Consider the following 21,286-nt stretch of genomic DNA (forward strand, 5'->3'; position numbering starts at 1 on the left):
ATACTTGAATTTCTAGTACATTTTCTTTTTCAAAAACTCAAAGTGTTGGTGTAGATAATTAAACTTCACTTGGATTTTAAGTAATCAATTAGATATTTTGCTTAGCTACTAATTTATTTCATTGACTGAGGAGGAGTGGTAGCCACCCAAAATGATTTAAAACTAAGCCCACTCACCGATAAAAACACACACACACAAAAACACACACATACAGTGACATCAGTGGCCCACTGAACAAGGATTGGACCGTGTAATAGCAACCCCAGAATCCTAGGATTACAATTCTACCAAAAATTAAGGAAATAAAGTGGTGGTCATTGAAGCCCCCTGTTATCCATCTATCCTGCATTTTTACTGCAGACAACTGTATTAAAAAAGAAAAATATGCTTTTCTTAAGTGAATGGTTGCCAGTGGATTTTCAAAATCATATGGATGGCTCAAACAATGACAGAATTAGCAAAAAAAAAAAAAAAAATCTACTTCTAAGAATTCAGTACAAAGTTAGACGTCTACAACATCAATATCTGTCACAATTTATATTCACACTGAATTACTTTAACTAGATTGTAGCCATACAAATACAATAAAAAAGGTAGTTCTATATTTTAGCCATCTCATGGTCATACTTTATTTGAGATTTAATCTCTTAATGACTGAAAAAAAGTTGTTGGATTTGGTTTAAAGTAGAAAGTCTGACCAATTATTTCAATAGATTCCTATGTTGTAATAATCATAAAACCCCTAAGATTCACATATATTTACTTGCTTTTTCTTATCTAACTCCTTTTCCCCCACATATATGCACACACACCAGACAGAATGCATATAGACACACACACACACACACACACACACACACACACACACACACACACACACACACACACACACACACATGCACAGGCTTATTCAAGCAAACACACACGCACACACACACACACACACACACACACACACACACACACACACACACACACACACACACACACACAATGAAACACACACAGCCCTACTTTGGGGGCCCACAGTATTATAGCTCTATAGCGGATAGAGCCTAACAGTGAGATTGCCACTTTGCTTGACTGTAGTTGGTCCATGCAGTCATGTGATCATTGTTGATCTAGGAGGAGTTCAGCAGGTTGCTAAGGACTGTAAAAAAGGAAAAAAAAAGATAAGTGTAAAGGTAAAATCATTTCATCATTTAAATAAAATGCATTTTATATGTGTCTGTGTCTGTGTCATACCCTGTGGATCTGACTGAGCCTCTCCTGCATCAGCTTTGCGTGCAGCTTCTGGATCCGCTTCTAATCACAGTGATTGGCAGAGTAAAAGAATCGACAGGACAACAACAAAAACAGACAAGGCATCACATGTCAGTTTGGATTTCACAAGCATTTAGCTAATTAAACCATTTCCCCACTCATTAGTATAGATCACTTTATGTTGTCCCCTCTAGCAAATTTGACAAAGAGGGATTCTTCCCTCTGCTGTAATTGTGAAACTATACGGCTCCACTGACCATAAATTAAGCATGACAATGAGAGCACCCAGGGGAAGTTTCTGAGGATGGTAATATTTCTCAGCTCTAATTGCTTATTATCACCACCATGAAACTTTGTCTCATTTTTTTCTGGTGTTAAAGCTCAAAACTGTCAAGTACAGTGCAGTCATGTCTTCTCATTTACTGTGAATGAAGCAGCTCCAGGCGGTACATGCTGATGATATTACCAATTACAGTCCTTACTCTCTACAGCTGAGGCAGAATCATTCATATTCATGAACGCTGGCTGAACTGTCTCCAAGATCTATAGAGAATATGATTCTTGAATTTATAGGTGGCATTTATTCAAATTTAGAACATTCATTTATTAATGACAGTACTGACAGTGAAATCCTGAATCCAAATCTGACTTTTGCCCTGCATTGCTTAAGCTGAATGGCCAATTGTTCATGTTGACTGTAAATTAAAATTTTGCTGATTTGGCAGTATCGGGATGCAGGGTGTGTGTGTGTTTATGTGAGTTTTCTGTAATTGACAACACTTTCTAAGGGGTAAAGCTGAGTCTGCTTTGTCTCAAAGACAGATGGCTGACCTCCAATACTTGTGCTTTTCAGACCGAAAGAAACACACCCTGCTGATCTCGCACTTGAGCCTCTGTAAAGCAAAGCCTTGAAGATGCTGGTAGCTTGATTAAAGGTTGAGACTGAGCTCTGATCCAAGTCAACCGTGTACAGAACTCTCCTGCATGGTGTCACTAACTCTTCTGGATATGAAGCTCTGAAGGGGCTGACATTAGTTAAGGAAATTATGTCATTTACTCTTCCCCAGTCCAGACCAGTGACTTTAAAACAGATCCAGGCATGGATCTATGTCAATAAAATGACAACAAAATTTTGTGTTGCAGTTCATTTTTCGAGAAACTGGGATCTAAAGGAAGTTCTTGTGTTCAATCAAATATTAAAGGAAATATAACATGCTTCATGTGATTTTCTGTCATTTATATACTGTAAGTTTCAAAACTTTAGGTGGATGTATGTAAGCCAAGGCTTCAGCCTGCTCTGAACACTCCGTTTGTGAAGTTACCTCTACTTCACCATCGAATTGATGTCAGATCATTTGCACATGCCCAAAAATGGCGGTCAGTTCTGTAGTCTTCATTGCTAAGGTTGTTCCATGGGTTGTTTGTCACTCACATATTTTGGATCGGATTTTGGCTCGAACATGTACAGATATATTTGTGAAGTTGGCATTTTGAGTAAAGAAGTGAAATCCTACTACTATTGTTTGTTTACGGAGCTGTCAAAAGTCTGGTTAGCTTCCAGAAGCTAACCAATCAGAACAGAGTGGGCTCATTGGGAGGGGGGACAGGAAAGAGAGACAAGAACTAAAATGGCCTGTTTCAGACAGAGGCTGAACTGAGGGGCTGCATAAAGGGCCAGTATAAGATAAATAAGGAGTTTTTTGAACTGTAAATCATGCAAAGATACTCCCCAGAGCCCCAGAATATATATATACATAGACCTGTCTGCATTAGTCTGCAAGTCTGCATTACAGCAGTTAGGTATTGTATAACTTTTTTGGATTTCTTTGGTAAGTAATCAAAAAGATGATTAATTACCCTGTCTATCTTTGAAGCACAGTTTCTTCTTCTGATAGGTGAAGTATCCACCTGCTGCTCCCACCACAGCCACGACAATTGCACACAGGATGCCTGCTAAAGAGCCGGAGCTGGCTTCTGAAGAAAACAAACACAAACAAAAAAGATAACTGACAACAGTGCATCGGAAATGTGTATTCATCTTTAACTTTTTCAGTAACAGTACATGAAACAAAGGCATGTTTTGTAATACAAATGTGACTGCACTGTGTTAAATGTTATTCAGACTAAGACTGTAATGTTCGCTGTCACCACTGGGTGCCATTATGCAGTGGAAATAATAAATGGCAATTCAGCAGCGAGGCTCACTGATGTGACATAATGTATAATGCATGTGTATGTGTGTGTGTGTGTGTGTGTGTGTGTGTGAGAGAGATGCATCATCTTGTTCCAGCATTTTCAGATCCCATTTAATTCGCTTATCCTATAATTTAAACCCTGAAAAGCATTCACAGTGACAACATAAATCTGTCTGCACCTGTAAGCTGGTTACTATGACAACAGCATCTGAATAGTTTTCCTGCTGTGTCATAGCATACAGCAAATACTTCTCATAGTCAATAAAAGGCACTCAAACAAACAAACGCGCACATACACACACATACAACAAACCTGCACTGCCATGATGACCATAAAAAAAATCAATAATAAATCCTAAACTACGTTAAAATACATTATTGCAAGTACAAACCCTGCATTCAAATTTTAACTTAAAGTAAAAATAATAAAGTATTATTAGCAAAATATAGTAGTGCACAGTATAAGTATATAAGTGCAAAAGCATTTGTACCTCAAAATTACTTAGTATGTAAGTAAATGTAATTAGTTGCTTTCCACCACTGTAACTAACAATTGCTTCAACAGCAAGGACACATATTTCCCACTTATTAAAAAAAATACTCACACTAAATGCACTTGTGCCATAATCCTGCTAAATCCCTCTGAATTTACTCTAAATTAGGTAGGTAGAAGATAAGATTTACAGACTAGATCAAGAAGCAGAGCAAACTTTGTTAACTAAATTAAATGTGTAACTTCTTTTGTGCAATTTTGGACTGAAACATAAGAAAAAAATCTGATAGAAAGGATTGTATAGTGTAAATCTGTCTTATATTATTGTTTCCCTTTTTGTTCTCCTTTATATCTCCACTAATGACTACCTCTTTATTGTTCCTGCAGTGGTTTCAGTCACCACAAAGTAATAATGCCAGGATATTCTGCAGTTGCAATATAGAGGGAGATGTAGCGGAAAAGGGATGTAGGGGTGTAAAGGGTGAGCCAGGAACTGAAGGACACATGAAAGAACAAAAGAGTACAGCAAATCACCGTGATAAAGTTAAAAGGTGAGAAAAATAAAGGGAGTGGAATGAGTCAGAGAGCTCACAGGTGGCGTGACTCAAGATGAATTTAAAAAAAAAAAAGGGAATGAGTCAGTGAAATTAAGTGGAATAAAATGGGGGAATGTAGTGAGTCAGTAAACGAAAGTAAAGGTGGGTGCAGATGTGGACATGTACATGCATGCATGTGAACAAATGCAGCCCACGCCATGCAGACACACCTGTTTGTCTAGTATAAAGTGGTGCGTACATACTGCACACACACACACACACACACACAGAGCTAAACTGACAGATACGATGCGCTATGGAACTATGGGAACAAAAATCTATGGGAACCATATGTGGTCAGCACTATCACATTACTGTATGCTACATCATGGCAACACAGCTCAGAGAAACACCTACATTAGTAGCTAGAGTTGTAAATACATCAAAACGTATTCTTCATCATTTGCTAATAAGTATCATTTCTTTAATATTATATCATGATACACAAATTAGTTCTGGGAATAGAAGTTGGTGGGGTTTTTGAAAATACTTGACAGCTAAAAATGATATGCTCAATTTGACTTCCTATCATAATGCAGTCCAATGTGATGAGCTTGGACTAGATGAACCGACAAGTGATACTTAAACATATATTGTGATAACGATCAATGTCAGAAAGAGGTTTGCTGATTATCATAAAACTAATTTTTATAATATCCATTTAAACTCATACAAATTTCAGTACTGGTGGGATCTGCAAGTGAAAGATGCCCTCATTTGCCTGACTGTGTTATTCATAGAATTATTCAGGAACATCTACTTACTAAAGTTCAAAGGAAAGTTCAAGTGTAAGAAAAAAAAAAAAAAGTTTGGAAAATACCATACAGCAGCAGCAACAACACACCTGTCCTGCTTAGGGCTCTTTGAATGACACAAAACAGGGGAATGCTTATGCTGCAAGCACAGCAGGCAACTTCTTTGGGGCAGTATATGTGTGGGTGGATGTGTTCAAAACAAAAAGAGAAGAAGGATAACTCACCTTGGGCCTGAGGTTTATCTGCTGTTTAGAACAAAAAACACACAGATACAGTTTTACAAACCATTTACAAACTGGTTTAACAGTCGTACATTATGGTAAATGCACATCTTTGGAATGAAAATAGTGAAGACAACTGATTTTTTCATGTGAACAATGTGGAAGTTGATTATTATATGTAACATGAGGAACTGCTTATTTTAACACAAAGAGATTGTACTGTCTTTCTGTTTCCCTGTTTGACAATCAGTAGAAGTTACTTACAATGTGGAAGAGCTTCTAACAGATGTAGCATGACTAAACTGTATTTTACTAAAGTAAAATACTCTTAAAGAGGGCCAGTTTCAAACTAAACGACTAAAACAATAGGGGAGAGGCATTTTCCGCTGAGTCTTGTATCATGTTTGTATTGTCAGAGGCATGCCAGTAATATCCTGTGTGTTCGACCAGTTTCCAAACCTACATAAGCCCCACTACTGCTGCTGCTGTGGCTGCAAAGCTACGTATCTGACCAGGATATGTGCGATTTGGGCTCAATATGGTGATATGATTGTTTTTTGTTCAGATAATGCATATTTTGACCATTAAAAAAACAGACTTACCATCTCCTGTGGCCTCAGCAGCATGTGCTACAGAGAGGGAGAAAGAGAGACAAGCGGTTAAGGGAGGATGGAAAGAAGTTTAAATGAGTAAATGACGCATGTAAAGCTTTGTAACAGAGGTGGTAGAGAAGGAAAGGCCAGAGAAAATGAGCCGGATTATTCTCTTTGTGGTAGTTTATACCTTGGAGGCATTAAGGGTTCTAGAGTTTCTGTCCTAACCGGTCTGGTATCTCCCACTCCCTCATACAAACACACACACACACACCCACACACATACATAACTGCTTGAAATGTCCCTTCTGTACACTCATGGAGATGCTTTTATAATATCACACAGGTAAAATATCTGGGCGAGACACACACCCTCTATGTCTCCCTCTCTGATCTTTGATTCGATCTATATGCAAACAACCTTTTTATCTCCCGCATTGCCTGTCTGCATATGCCTGTGACATCATGACTGCTCTGTACCTGCTTCAACTTGACAAAGCCTCTAATAACAGAGCGCTAAAGAAGAGTGCCTTTCACTAGATTATAATGATTATAGCGACCTAGATGAATCAGCTTTCAAGTGGGGAATAAAGAGTGAACCCTGAGAGAACCGCTTCAGGAAAATCTCTGCGTTGCTGTCAAAATGCGTTGTGGTCAGCTATTACAGTTTCTCAACCAAGGAGGAGAAAAACAAGTAAATTCAGTCTCTTGTCGTGGGAACAAAGCTCATTAAATCAGAACAGCATTCATGCATTATGGAGATCCACAGTAAGAATGTCTAAAAACACACCAACGCACAGTCTTGAAGTTGCCTAATGCTACAAACCTTTTGGTAAAGGTGTAACTTTGGATGCCAGACTACAGCCAATGCACCATGTGCATAAAGATGGCTGTCTCATGAACTGATGTCATTGTTCATAAATGGACTGTTAGTGCTCTAAATAATAAGACTCAATCTCAGTTACAATAGAAATGGTTATGAAATGAAGAGACAATCTAACAAATTGGCAAACGTAGAGATTGCCTGTGCTCGAACAATAAAATCATAAGATTATTTCATTCATTTCAAACACTAAGCAAGACTTCCTGGGTTTTGTTTTTTGGCAAATGTATACATTCACTTAAAAGAATAGTTTGGTTTGGGGTATTTTTTTTCCCTATTTACTGAGAGTAGGAAAAAACTTATCAAAGCTTTATTGTATAAAAGTAGAATATGCTGATCTTAACTCAATGCACAAATGTCTATGGGTCCAATTAGCTGCTTCGCTCAAATAAGGTAGTGAAGAACAACTTTAAACCTCTCCAAAGAGTGATGACTGGTCTGAGTCACATTCTTAATTTACATATTTAGAAAGTAACTAATTTCAGCATTTACAAAGAAATTAGATCAAATTAAATGACACAGTCACTTACTGTTTACATGCAAAAATGTTGCTAACAATAATTATCGGGATTTTATTTGTATTTGTGAAAACATTTAAGAAAAAATGCTAAGCTAGGCTAACAAATAACAATTATTACGCCCTTTGTGTTAGAGAAGGTGTAATCTTATTCCTTAGAATGGAGCTGATGCTGATCCAACAGACATTCAGTCGCTGAGATAAACTCGGCTAATCTTGGAGTTCTACATAGTTTCAAACTGCATGCAGAATGATAAAAAAGGCATCCACAAGATTGTGTTCTTGGTAACTAGAAAAGATAAATACAATTCTTCTAAAACGGAACTAACCGTTGAATCAGTTAGTATCGCTAACTGTATGGTTACTAACCATTAGATCCAAAGCTGCGGCCTTTTCCAGGATTTGAGGGGTTGTCCACTTCATTCCCTTCAGGCAGAGCATCTTCCAAGTTAAGTTCTGCATTTGACAAAATAATAAGATATCAGTGGTGACAGAAATGCAATATTCATCCCAGTAGGGGAAATTTCCTTTCACTATTCCACCCAATAGGGATATTATCCAGATGCTAACCCCAAAAACAAGTCCTCTCTCTAATACACTATACCGCACCATTTCCATGTTAAACAATTTAAGGATAATATCAACCATCTTGGAAGCTCTTCCAGTTCAGTCCCTCATGACCACAAGTGAATGCCCTGCAGAGCTGTCCTCAATATGGACTCTGAAACTCTACCAGTTTCAAGGCCAAGGGTGTGACAGATCATGTGAACTGGTGATGACTTTGATTAAAGGATATTATCTGTCAGGAACAATACCTTTCCCTAACTCTATATTCTTTGGGGAAAACCCCAAGTGACTCATACAATGTGTGTGAGCCAGTGTACAAAACACTTTTAGGCTGGGCAGGGCGAGATAGGATCGGTGAATTATTTTATGGCTGATTACCTCAGAGGCGCAATTACCAGTGACCCCCCTCTTTCACCTAAGACATGCTGATGGTAAATCATAGTGAGTAAGTACTGTGTTCACATCGTCAAGCACCATTTTTCACAGATGGGTACATGAGTGTTAAGTAATGAAACCATATTTTGAGCGGGAGCCAAGTTTTACACCGATACACTCATTCTTCTGTGTTTATTAGTTTCTACTGAACCTCCTTTGTTCGTTATTGTTCCCTGGCCTTTCCATTAACCTTACCACCTTCTCCTCTCTCTCTCTCTTTTCCCCTTGGTTCTCCTCTTATCTTCCTTTCTTTATTTTGCTACTCTGATTACTTCCCCTGCTCTCAACCACTTTTCTCTCCCCTCCTTTCTTTATCCTCCTCTACATTTCTCAACTCTTTTCCTCTTGTCACCACAGTGAGAGAATGTTCTCTTGCCAGTTATCACGTGAAACAAACCCCCCATAGCAACCATTTCCTAAACACCCAACTGCAACCCCCTTTTGTGTTAGCACTGCTGAGAGAGAAAAAAATATCATTGAGTGATGAAAAGGAGGATATGCCAGTATTTTACTTAAGCAGACAAAATGCTGAATTGAAATCAGTGTAAAGTTTGGGGAAGGGGGAAAGAGCAAGAATTTGGGTATGAGAAAGCAAGTGAGAATTAGCGAGACTTGAAAAGAGAACATTGTTAAAGACGAAGTTCAAAAACACTCCACACTTCAGTTGTGATAAAATCACGCTGAGGTAATTTGGGAGGTTTCCTACTCAAACCATACCGCCCCCAATTTAAGAGGTAAAATTGTTTGAGCCAAGATCCCACCTCATAACCTTCCTAAGTAATTGTGTTTTTTGATGGAAAAGCACATCTGTTTCACATTAATTTGTTCAGAAAATAGGGAGTTGCAGCCTGCAATGATGTATGATATCTCATGGAAGCAGGACATGTACATTTTTTTAAATTACTGATGACACTAAACGTTGACAATACTAATTTTCTGGATATTCTTGAGGTCAAAAAATGACACAGTGGAGATCTAATATTTTTTTAAACTTCAGGTGGCACTGTTCCAAACATTGTAAAATAGCAAATCTTCATATCTTTTTACTTTCAGATGGTTGCTCGGGGACAGGCAGTGTTGTAGTTCAAAGTTTGAGGGAAATACATAGCAGAAGTATTCAGTCAGTTTACCTCAAACAGGAACCATACAGACTGGCATTTCAAAAGTTCCCTTTCCAAACAACACTACTAGTACTTTTCAGGTATTTCACCAAAGTCAGGGGGATTCATCCTCAGGGGACCATAAATGAGCAAAATTTCATGGAAATTCATCAAATAGTTATTGAAATATTTCAGTCTGGACCAAGCATCAGTTAAACAGGTCAGGTTCTCTGTGGACTCATTGTTACTGTAGTTAATGAAAAAAAAGCCTCTTGTATGATGAAATGAGCACTTTTGTCATATTTACAAGCAATTGTTTGTGGTGTGCCTTAGTAATGTGTTTAGTAATTAAGAGAAACTTTTCTTCAGAACTGGTGGAGTTTATAAATTGTCGCTGAGAATTTGGAGATTGTTCAAGTGACAGAGGAAAGAAAAATTAAAAACATTTTTTTTTTTTTTACCTGAATCCATCTTAGGTTTAGGGATGTCCACTTTAACTGTTGACAAAGACAAACAACAGAATCATGTTTGGATGCCAACATCTAAAATCAGTGACACCAACAGTATTACAGCTGTTGAACATTTTACTTTGATCTTTAGTAAAATTACAGTTGTGTTTCATCATCTCAAAAGGAATCTGTGTTTTGACTATTTCATAGTTGATACAATGACTCCTTTGTATGCCTTAGCATTTCATACGTCATTTTTGAGTGTGCACAAGTGTACTATTTGTGAATATGCACTGGATCGTCTATTCATTATTCTAACCTGTAGGGGCAAGGCCCCCTTCTTTGCCAACATCTGCTACTACTTCTTCCTCATCAACTGGAACTGTTGGTTTTACATCAGCAGCTGGATCAGTAGGTTCTTCCGCATTATCTGGTACAGCTGGATCTGCTGTTGGCTTGGCCTCACCTTCAGGTCCATCCTATTAAAAATGTATTATGCAGCATGTAGAAAGGACACATTAGCTTCACATTAGCATAGTAGATCCTGAATAATATCTGTGTTACACACAACCTGTCAGCAATTATATATTAAACTATTAGGAATGTGGATCATTTTGTCAGAGTAGGTTTGAATGCAAGGTTTTTAAGACCTTCCAAGACTGCTACTGACCTCCTCTTGTGCAGGTGGTGCCTCAGTGCCTGAGGTAGGTTGCTCCTCTACATCGGGTGCTGGTTCCTCAGCCTCTGGATCCTTAACCTCTGGATCAGCTGCAGGCCCTGGACAAGAACGTTTAAGTAAGAGATCACTGATGTTTATTCATCATCCATTTACCCAAAATATTATGGCATGGCTTGTTGTACTGAAATGTTTGATGCAGGTTGCAAGAGGTTGACATAGCATTTTGCCACACCTTTGCACACTAACAAGGTAAATAAAAGGAATAGGTAACACCCGGAAAGATAAATTCAAGAAGCAAATGCAGAACTTAGGAGGAAGCCTTATTTGTAATATGGGTGTTTTAGTATGAGGCTTCTGATTAGACTGATGGCATTTGTTCTTAATACTGCAATAACAGTTGCTTTTCAGTGTAAATAATACTATCCCTGCTGGTATGGGAGTGTAGGATTAAGGTGGAGAAAAAGTAGTATATATCATGATAAAGAGTAGAATCTGCACACTGTTCCTTACTTCCAAAATCATTTTTTATTCAGCGTTGCTATGCTACGAGGGAAGATCAGATTTAACAAAAAAGTTGCACAGCAACATTGCATGAAAAATCAGCTTGGAAGCAAAGAACAGGGTGTGGATTCTACTTTTGGCCAGTGTATAATTTATGTAAAATGAGACAAAGTGAGGAAATTTACTATATTATATTTGTGTCAGAATAATCATCTGAAATAAGCACATGAAAATGTTATTTTAACTCCTATTGATCACCTTGCACTGTTGGAGCAGCCTCCGCCTCTGCGTCTGCTGCAGGAGTCCCTGGTTCTGCATTTCCATCTGCAGGAGTATGTGCTTCTGCTCCTCCATCTTCAGGGGTCACAGCTTCTGCGTCTGCACTTGCAGGAGTCTCTTGTTCTGTGTCTGCACCTGCACCTGCAGGAGTCACTGCTTCTGCGCCTCCATCTGCAGGAGTCACTGGTTCATGGGCTTCAGGTTCAGGGTCAGCAGCGTGCTCGGGCTCAGCTGCAGTTGGCAGTATTTCCTGCATTCAGTATGAGATTTATGCCCCTTGAAATTACCTTCACATAATGTATCTATATTATCCAGAAAACTGCATCCTCAAAACTTTCATTGTTAAATTGGCTTTCTGGTGGTTGGGTATTTTAAGATCACTTAAACTTGTTTGTTAGTGGTTAACCATCTCTTTCTTGTTCTAAGCACATCTCATTTGGTTAAAAAAGAGTCACAAAACTGCCAATAAAATTATGCTTCATAAAAACCTTCTATACCTGAAAAAAACATAATTTGCTGTTTACAAAGAGCCTCACCTTATCAAATGCCTGCCTGAGGATTTCCCAAGATAAGATTTTCTCCAGACCTCTATGACATTGACTAGATTACAGTCTGGCTATGCACCTTTAGAGAAGCCCTGAATAATTCAGGTGAGAGGGCCCAAACCTACTAGTTAAGCTCTTGGATTAGAGTTTATTAAGAGTTTTGGAGTGAGGAAAGAGCTAAAAGCTAGATTGCAACATCACAGCAACCCAAACTTTGAAAAAAAAAGCTTTGAACTGTATTCACCATTACATTTTACACCTGTGCATTATTCAGATGTGCACTTAAGACATCTGCTTTTCAACACCAGTTGTTACATGATTAGATATTATTTTCACACAGCCAGTTTTCCACTGAACCTCTGTGATTGAACCAAAAGTGGATGCTTTGAGATTTCTGATTTACCAGGAAACCTCTACTGAAACATAAGACTGACACAAAACAAACCAAAAAAAAAAAAAATTTCCACTCCTCACCTCAGCTGTGTGGTCAGATCCCTCATCAGCCTCCGGTTTTGGCACTGCGTCTACGTCAGGGCCTGGAGTCTCAGGAACTACTAAGTCCTCTGCTGTGGTTACTTCATCTACACAGAGATGTGTGAAGGAAGAAGGTAATGAAATAATGAAAAAAGAGCACACATCCAGTGAAAGCACTGACTTCTGGGGCATATCAATTTCAAAAAAATAACGGACTGTCCTGAAACCCTGGTGCTTCAATAAACATTAAAACACTGACAGAAGACTGTGCAACTATCATTTTCTTTTGAAATGGAGAAAGAAGGCAGACATGGCTCCCTCTCAGTGTCTCAAGGAGAGGTCCTTCTGCCTTTGAAGGTGTTCAACTTCGCAACACATCCCTAAAAACTGACTTCATTGACTACTATTGTGGCCCACCGTTCACAAACAAATAAGTAAGCTAGAAATATTATATAACTAAAATACAAACAATAGAACCTAAAACTGGTAGTGATTAGTGTAACCATTGGTATTTAAACACTGCAATTAAATCACCTTAATCCATCTGCTGTCATTTAAAATCATCTGTCTGAAAGGTCATTAAGATGTTTTCTTACATGACTATCACTACACACACATACATGAAAGAGAGAGAGAGAGAGAGAGAGAGAGAGAGAGAGAGAGAGAGCCACACCCTGTTCTGATTAGTTCCTGATGTTAACGCTCCAGCCACAATTGGATGACAGACACATCAATCACATTTGACCTGCTTCAACATCATACTGTATGAGGAATCGACCGCCGCACTGGCATTGCAACTCCGTACTAATGAGAAAATACAAAGAGCATGTCTTTGTCACTCTGTGTGTGTTATGTAATTTGTGAGTGTGTGTGTGTGTGTGTGCGTGTGTTTGAGCCAGTGCTGTGACATTCCCCTGTTGCATGTGAGAAGCTGAAACAGCAAACTGTGCTCTGACTGGATCGTTCTTTGGTCTGCTGATTTCAGCTTTTCCAAATACAGCTATCAACCATTAACAAAGAGATGTAGCCATCCAGTACTGATATTATGAATGACGCTGTCCTTTCTGCTGGCAAAATTGTAATACAGTTAGTTTGAAAAAGTGGAAAAGACATGTACAGGAAGGCAGGACAAGTGCCAAAACGCTGCCAGAACTAGAAATTCAGGAAGCAATCAGTTAGTTATTTGTTTTACTGCTCACAGAATACAATTCTTCATCTTCTTTAGAAGTCATTCATTGCCATGCAAGTTTCAAATGAAGGATTACTATTTTTGCCAACAGAGATTATATCAGAGTCAGTGAAGCCTTGAGGGAGAGTGGCACGCACACATTTGAAGTATTTCCATCACATTGTAAAGTCTCTGGAGGCAAGCAGTGCTGGTGACACCGTTTCTCCCCTCACACACAAACACATTCATAAACCAGAAAAAAATGCATATACACACACAAGTAAGCGCATACAAGAACGGCCAAACGCATATGCATTCATGCACCGAACCATGAATATAAGATATGCAGACACACATGCACAGATGCAAGGATACTGACACACAGCGGTAAGGACAAGCACTCTTTGTTTCTATTACTGTTTGTGTTTTTAAAGTGTGTGTCCCTGTATCACCTTGGTGTTCAAGATAAACATTAGTCAGTGACCTCAATAATTTATTTAAGTATCAAACAACCTTCAGTTACAGGGCTTTAGGTGTGTTTGTGGGTGTGGTCTGCGTTGATTTTTCTATTTTACTATCTTCATGACTTCTTTGGAACTCATTATACTAACGAAGGATGTACCTCCCTTTGCACACCATTCAAGGCAATAAAGTGGAACTAAGATAAGATGCCAGTTGATGCAACATTGATAAAACATAAAAAACTGAACATGAACTATATGCACAGGAACACATTATAATTTCGCTTTCACATTTCATTGTTAATTTATGTCTGTTGCTGGGTTTCTCTGTTTGTATGTTACAGACAGAACATGTGCTAATTAGTTTTTTCCATGGTATTGTGCTTACGTGTGTGTGTGTGTGTGAGAGAGAGAAATATGTGGCTCCCATGTAACTCCTCTAGCTCTGCATGCGTGAGTGTGTGTGTATATGTGTGTGTGTGTGTGTGTGTGTGTGTGTGTATTAGAGAGAGAGAGAGAGACTGCCCCCCATAAAAACCCCCTCTCTCTTTCTGTTGCCACTCCATAGAACATTCTGTTCCCATCTATCAGTTTGCCACTTCCTCCTCTAACTACCTAGACTACAAACCCTCTCCTATACACCCCCCACCCACCAACACACACTCATGCGTGCACACACACCTACACTCCCACACACACAAAGCTAGAGGATTGCGCACAAACTCATAAAAACACCTTCTCCTCCCCTTTCAGTCCAAACATACAAACAATGTTCACACACATACAGTACATGTGCACTCTCACACTTTAAGTGGTGTCCTGTTTTGTGTTAGTGCAGCAGTGAAGCAAACTGTTGCACATCCCGAGTTCTCTCTCCCTCCCTCCCCTTCTTCCCTTCCTTTCTTTTTGTCTTTAAGCCTGTCTCCCCCCTTTTCCCCTCTTTCTCTCTTCCAAACTCATGACTCCCTCTGTTTCTCTGCCACTGCTTTCCCCTTGAGGCTGATGAGTCATCTGTATCTCTCTGACATGGCTGCACGCTATTGTATGGGACTGTTTCAGCATGTGCAGTGTTAAACTGTAAAAAGGTCCCCAAAGGAAAACTCTTAAGTAAAACCAGTTTACACATGTGGGAAAGCGTCATACTGTCAGTTACACTGTGTTCTTTTCAGGACTAGTCAAGGGGCTTGAATGAAAGTTAGATGGATAAAGATATATTGGATCGACTTTGAAATGTGTTGTAGGGTATTGTTACAAATGTATCTGTAACATCTGTATCATATCATAGGCCATATCTAAAGGTACTGATAGGGATAACAGTTTGATATCGGACCATGAACATAACATATTCTAAAACCTAAAATGTAACTTGATGAGCTTAACACTACTTGATGAATGATATGAAACTTGGGGGAAGAGAGGCTGATGACAAATAGGAAACAACTTCATTGTGTAAAGGGATACATTTCTATGCCAAAAAGCAAGATGTAGAAGTATTTTCATATGACGTTCTCTCCCTATGAATGTACCATATATTATCAGGGTGTAGCCTTAATCTGCAACAGGAGAATGTTTCTGTAAATGGAAAAAAACTACATTTTTACTGAAACCTTGAAAACATCCCTTATGCGGTACCAACATATGAGCATTTAACTTTCCATTTCCAATTTCTTTATGATCAAGCAAACAGGATTTTGGTACCACCTAGAGCACTAATATAGGCAAAAGCTTTGCAGTTCAGGCGCTCTGCATGCTCCCTCTTATATGTGTTAACTGCAGACATGGGATGTTTTTTCATTGCTATGCTGATGATACCCAGCTGTATATCAAAACTGCCCCAAGCCCTTCTGCAGCCACGTCACGCCTCAGCACCTGTCTTAAAGAGATAAAGGACTGGATGAGCACAAATTTCCTCCAGTTAACCAGCAGCAGAACTGAAGCTCTCCTTATTGGCACTCAACACCAGATTCAGTCATCCCCCATGCCTCATCTAACCTTTGACAACCTCTTTCCTCCTCTTTCCTCCTCAAGTCACTAATCTGGGTGTTTGGCCCTTAGCTGACTTTTGATGACTATACAAGACATCTATGCAAAACCTTTTTCTACCATCTCAAAAACATCTCTAAACACTGCCCCTCTCTAACCCTGTCAGATGCAGAGAAACTTGTCTGTGTCTTTATCTCCTCAAGACTGGACTACTGCAATGCGCTCTTCATGGGGATCCCTGGCAGGAGCATCCAGAAGCTCCAGTACATTCAGAACAGCGTTGCCAGGATCCTGATGAGAGTGCAAAAACATGAACTTATAACACCAATTCTGTTTTCATTGCACTGGCTTCCTGTCTCCTTCAGGATTTACTACAAAGTCCTGCTACTCACAAACAAATCCATCAATGGACATGCGGCTCCCTACCTACAGAACTGATCATACCACAAACCTCCACTCGTACCCTCAGATCACTATGAATGAAAAGCGTGGTACAAATTAAATGTATTATTATTATTATTACTATTATTATTATTATTATTATTATTATTATTATTATTATTATTGTTATTGTTATTATTGTTATTATTATTATCATTATCATCATTATCATCATTATTATTATTATATTGTTATTATCAGCAGCACTCAAATGGCTAAAAAAATGTTTTGCCATAATTCAGGCAACATGGTGTTAAAGTTGTCGTTGCAACATGTAACAACAGGGTTCATGGGAAATATGGCATCAATTTTGATTAAAAGGAAGGACACATACATAGTCATACATACAAATCAGTTAAATATATTTATGAACAGTTAACATTATGTTTTACCATATTACCAAGCACTTTCAGCAAGTTACATCATGCTATTGTGAAACTATTAAAAACAGCCAATACAGCATGAAGACTACACGAAGAGTGTTGTGTATATCATGTTTCACACACTTCATGGAAGTTTTAGGGCTGTCCTAGTGCTTGATGCAGGCACCACTATTTTAATATCCTAAAGGTGACATAATGGAACATTTCACCTTGGCATGTCAAGATGTTTTCTGAAAAAACCCCTGAAATATGCGTGATTTCCCTCATATTCACCATTTAATTCAGTAATTACTCAATAACAACGAAGTAAATTTGCCATAATTTTAAGTTATGAAACACATACACACTATACAATGCATGCAATATAAATTGCTTCTTTGTCCTATGTTATCAGTGCCAAAGAGGAACTTTACTTTCTGACTCTTCTTGTTATTGCTGTGAGATCTTGTGGTTGAATGAGTAATAATGTGTGTACATGCATGTGCGTGTAACCAACAACCAAGCCTTGCCCTGTAACAGAACACCCAAAAGTGTGTGTGTGTGTGTGTGTGTCAGGTGATATAACAGCGCATTGTTCTGTCAGGTATGGTTCTATTGTGCGTTTGTGGAACAGAAAGTGCTGTGGTGTTTACTCCAATTATGCACGCATTAAAACTGCCCCCATGGGAGCAGGGGATGTATGTGTGTATGTGTGTGTGTGTGTGTGTGTGTGTGTTTGTTTCACTTATCCACCAAAAGAGTGATTTATGTGTTGTTAGTTGAAGGTGTAAACACGGACAAGTCTGCACACACACACTATACACACTCACCTGGCACACATCACACAGGTTTTGGATCTTTCATCTGCCTCCAAGAAACACATGCTATATAACTGACTCACACTCTCAACATTAATGAAGCACCCCCATACTCCCACATGTTCTGTACATTAAGTTATAGCCCACACCCACCCATACATTACATACACACACACAGATGCTGAGGGCCCTGGGGGAGAGGAAGGGGCTGAAACTAGTTGTGTTGTTGGGTGTTGTCTACAGCTGGAACTGGATCTAGTTACTGAGAAACTCCCTATCCTTCATTTCTATAGCATATGCACACCGTACATGATGTGCACACATGACCTAGCACCCCATCTTTTTCAATGCAGCTGGAGAACTGGTGTACACACTTGCACGCAAGCGAGCAAACACATCCACAGAGATCTCCTGTTCCAAAGTACATCCATTGGGTTTACAGTGAGGTTACAGATCAGCAATTAGAATGTGTGTGCAAGAAAGAGAAAGAAAGAGAGGGAAAAGTGTGTACATGATTGCATGTGTGTGCTTGTGTGCGTGTGAAGGTGGTTCCTCTCTGGAGTTTTGTCTGGTAACGAAAAAGTGAACCGGTAAAGTGAGATTACCACAGATGACAACCAATCGCACCAATGTTCAACTGAAGTTTTGTTTGCATAATGATTATGAGGCACATTGTTGGTCTGACTATCTCTTATTCTTTCCTTCCTTGTATGTTCTTCTGTTTTCCCTCTCAATTGGCTACATTTCTCTTTTATCTTCCTCCAACATCTCCCCCACTTTTTCTCAGCGTCTGCCTCTTCCTCAATGCTTCCTTTCTCTCCCTCTGAGTTTTATTGCACATTTGAGCAATCTGAAATCATTTCATGCGCCGCGGGGAAGGGCGGGAGACCATGGGCCAGCTGAAGAAGAAGGAAGAGGAGGAGGAGAGAGCAAAAAATAAAAAAGAGGAAGAGAGCTATAAAGAAGAAAAACTGAGATTTAAAAAGAAACAGGGACCAAATGTATGAATAAATAGAGGGATGAAAGGAGATAATTACTTATGTATGGACAATAGGTCCACCACACCCCTGTGTAAAACTATAATGTCCATAAAGATATGGCCACATTACATGACACACCTATTTCAGTGATAATGTCTCAGCTGCAGAGCTATGAACAATCACACTGATGATGTAGAGGGCTGAGCTTTTGTTTAATAAAAAAAAATCATTCAATCAGAACAGATTAAAACAAGCAGAATATAGCTGAAGGTGAATTGTATTGACATGCAAACAGAAAGGCGGACAGACTGGTAATTGTGTACACACACACACACACACACACACACACACACACACACACACACACACACACAGATGGATGAGTAATGAGGCAGACTGGCAGAGAAAAAGGAGAGAAAATACATAAAGGGAGAAAGATAGGTGAGAGCTAGATTGATATGGAGAGAAAAACAGAGACAGTGAGATGAAGATGACAGAGAGATAGACAGATGGATTGGAAGATAGATAGATATCTGATGTGCATACGAACAAAAACATCTGCATACAGCTGAAGGCTGGGTTGAATTAACTGGAGAGAAATCATTACCTTGTGCCTTGGCGCTTCCAGCCAACAGGCTTCCTAATAGCAGAATCCACAGGTATGACATCATGGGAACACGGTGTTCTGGCTGCGGGTGAACCGGGGCTCAGTCTCCCTTTCCTCGGCCTTCAAACAGGACAATTAACCGGCGTGCAGGTTTCAGGTGGATCTGGAGGGCGTGTGTGTCGAAGTGCCGGTGCGTTCTTGCGCGTCGGACCAAACCAGTGGCGTCTCCAAGGTGCTCAGATGCTCGGCTCAGCGCGCGCCTCCGCGGATCTGTCGTCCTCTCCTTTTGTCTGGATTGGAAGAGAAAAGGTCCAGTCTTTATTAAGGTGGGCGGGTCTCTTCTCCCAAATACAGACAGGCAGGCAGGCAGACAGGCAGACAGCAGGGCTGGGTATGGTGCTGCTGGTGTGTGGGCATTACTTTGCCCAATAATCTGTAGTGTTATTACCATACCATTCCGATGCTGTGACAATGACCAAAAACATGGATTGGTGCTCGTTTTTATTAATCCTGATTAGTGCGATAAAGGGTTCAATTATCTAAATACGACACATAAACCTATTATTTATATATATTATTCATATTATAGTCTCTTAAACATAGGGTAATTGTGTCCTTTCATTTAAAAAATGAGTCCAGCACTGAAAAAAATCCAACCATGTGCTGAGATCCCTGAAGAAATTTAATAGCATGTATCAAGTGACTTCATAGGAGAATTTATATCTCCCCTAGGCGACATTAAGTCAATGGAAGACTTTATATCGACCAGACGGGCGATAAATTAAAGGAAAAAGCCTGAAAAAATGAGTGGAGAGACATAAGGAATGCAGATGCTTCCATACAGGTGCACTGAGCATGGTACAATTAAACAATTAACATCCAATCATGCTCTGTGGCATGCATAAATATGCTGAGCAGGCTCACTTGATTCTGATTTTGTATCAAGATGGCAAAGAGGAAAAGATCTAAGTGACTTTGAAATAGGCTTCATGGGGCACGGATGGCAGGAGCTTCAGTCACAAAGACGGCTCAGATGGCTGGTGTTTCAATCGGAACAGTGACTAAAGTGACACCTGCATTTAGATCTATGGGAAAGACATCAGCAAATAGGGTCGGAAATTGTGGTCGACAGCACACATTTGATGATACTTGTGCATTAGTGCGATATGTAAGGAGAAACAGAAGAGCAACTCTTCCTCAGGTGACCGAGAATGTCAATTCAGGACGTGATCAGACTGTGTCAGCAAGAGCAGTCTGTCGACAATTACACAGAGAGGGATGTTATAGCAGGGTGGCAGTGCATAAACCCCTCATTACAAAGATGAATGCACATTTGAGAGTTCAGTGGTGCAAAAAAACATAGGCACTGGTCTACAGAGATGTGGAAAAAAAGTGATATGGTCAGATGAGTCATCCTTCACTATATTCTAGACAAGTGGGCGAGTGCATGTGTGGCCTACACCAAGAGAGTAGTACAGGTCTGAAGACTTGACCCCTACAGTAAGGGGATCTGGTGGCTCTGTTATGCTGTGGGGGGCATTTTGCTGGCACGGTTTGGGTCCACTTGTCCCCTTAGAGGGAAGGATCACTGCAAATCAATGCATCATCACCTTTATTCTATGATGAAACATTTCTATCCTAATGGGAGTGGTCTCTTGCAGGACGACAATGCCCCCCATCCATAGGCCACGAGCGGTCACTGAATGGTTAGATGAATATGAAAATGATGGGAATCATATGTTATGGCCTTCTCAGTCACCAGATCTCAACCCAATTGAGCACCTATGGGAGATTTCGGACCGTTGTCTCATACATCGCCCTCCACCACCATCATCAAAACACCAAATTATATCTTTTGGAAGAATGGTGTTCATCCCTCCAGTAGAGTGCAGAGACTTGTAGAATCAATGCCAAGGTGCGC

At 39.6% G+C, this 21,286-nt stretch overlaps 1 protein-coding gene across 1 annotated transcript; it reads right to left on the bottom strand.

Annotated features, from left to right (window-relative positions):
• Positions 1 to 935: 935 nt before the first annotated feature.
• Positions 936 to 19,712, bottom strand: si:ch211-39i22.1 (skin secretory protein xP2). The gene is made up of 12 exons (XM_044365361.1): positions 19,366 to 19,712; positions 12,546 to 12,652; positions 11,506 to 11,776; positions 10,738 to 10,844; positions 10,387 to 10,546; positions 10,080 to 10,115; positions 7,886 to 7,972; positions 6,126 to 6,152; positions 5,527 to 5,547; positions 3,121 to 3,237; positions 1,246 to 1,305; positions 936 to 1,150 (listed from the first exon to the last, which is right to left on the bottom strand). Exons 1-12 carry the CDS (start codon positions 19,427 to 19,429, stop codon positions 1,122 to 1,124), a joined length of 1,086 nt encoding a protein of 361 aa, XP_044221296.1. The 5' UTR covers positions 19,430 to 19,712; the 3' UTR covers positions 936 to 1,121.
• Positions 19,713 to 21,286: the final 1,574 nt, after the last annotated feature.

Source organism: Thunnus albacares, chromosome 11, assembly GCF_914725855.1.
Source record: "Thunnus albacares chromosome 11, fThuAlb1.1, whole genome shotgun sequence".
Classification (NCBI taxonomy): Eukaryota; Metazoa; Chordata; class Actinopteri; order Scombriformes; family Scombridae; genus Thunnus; species Thunnus albacares.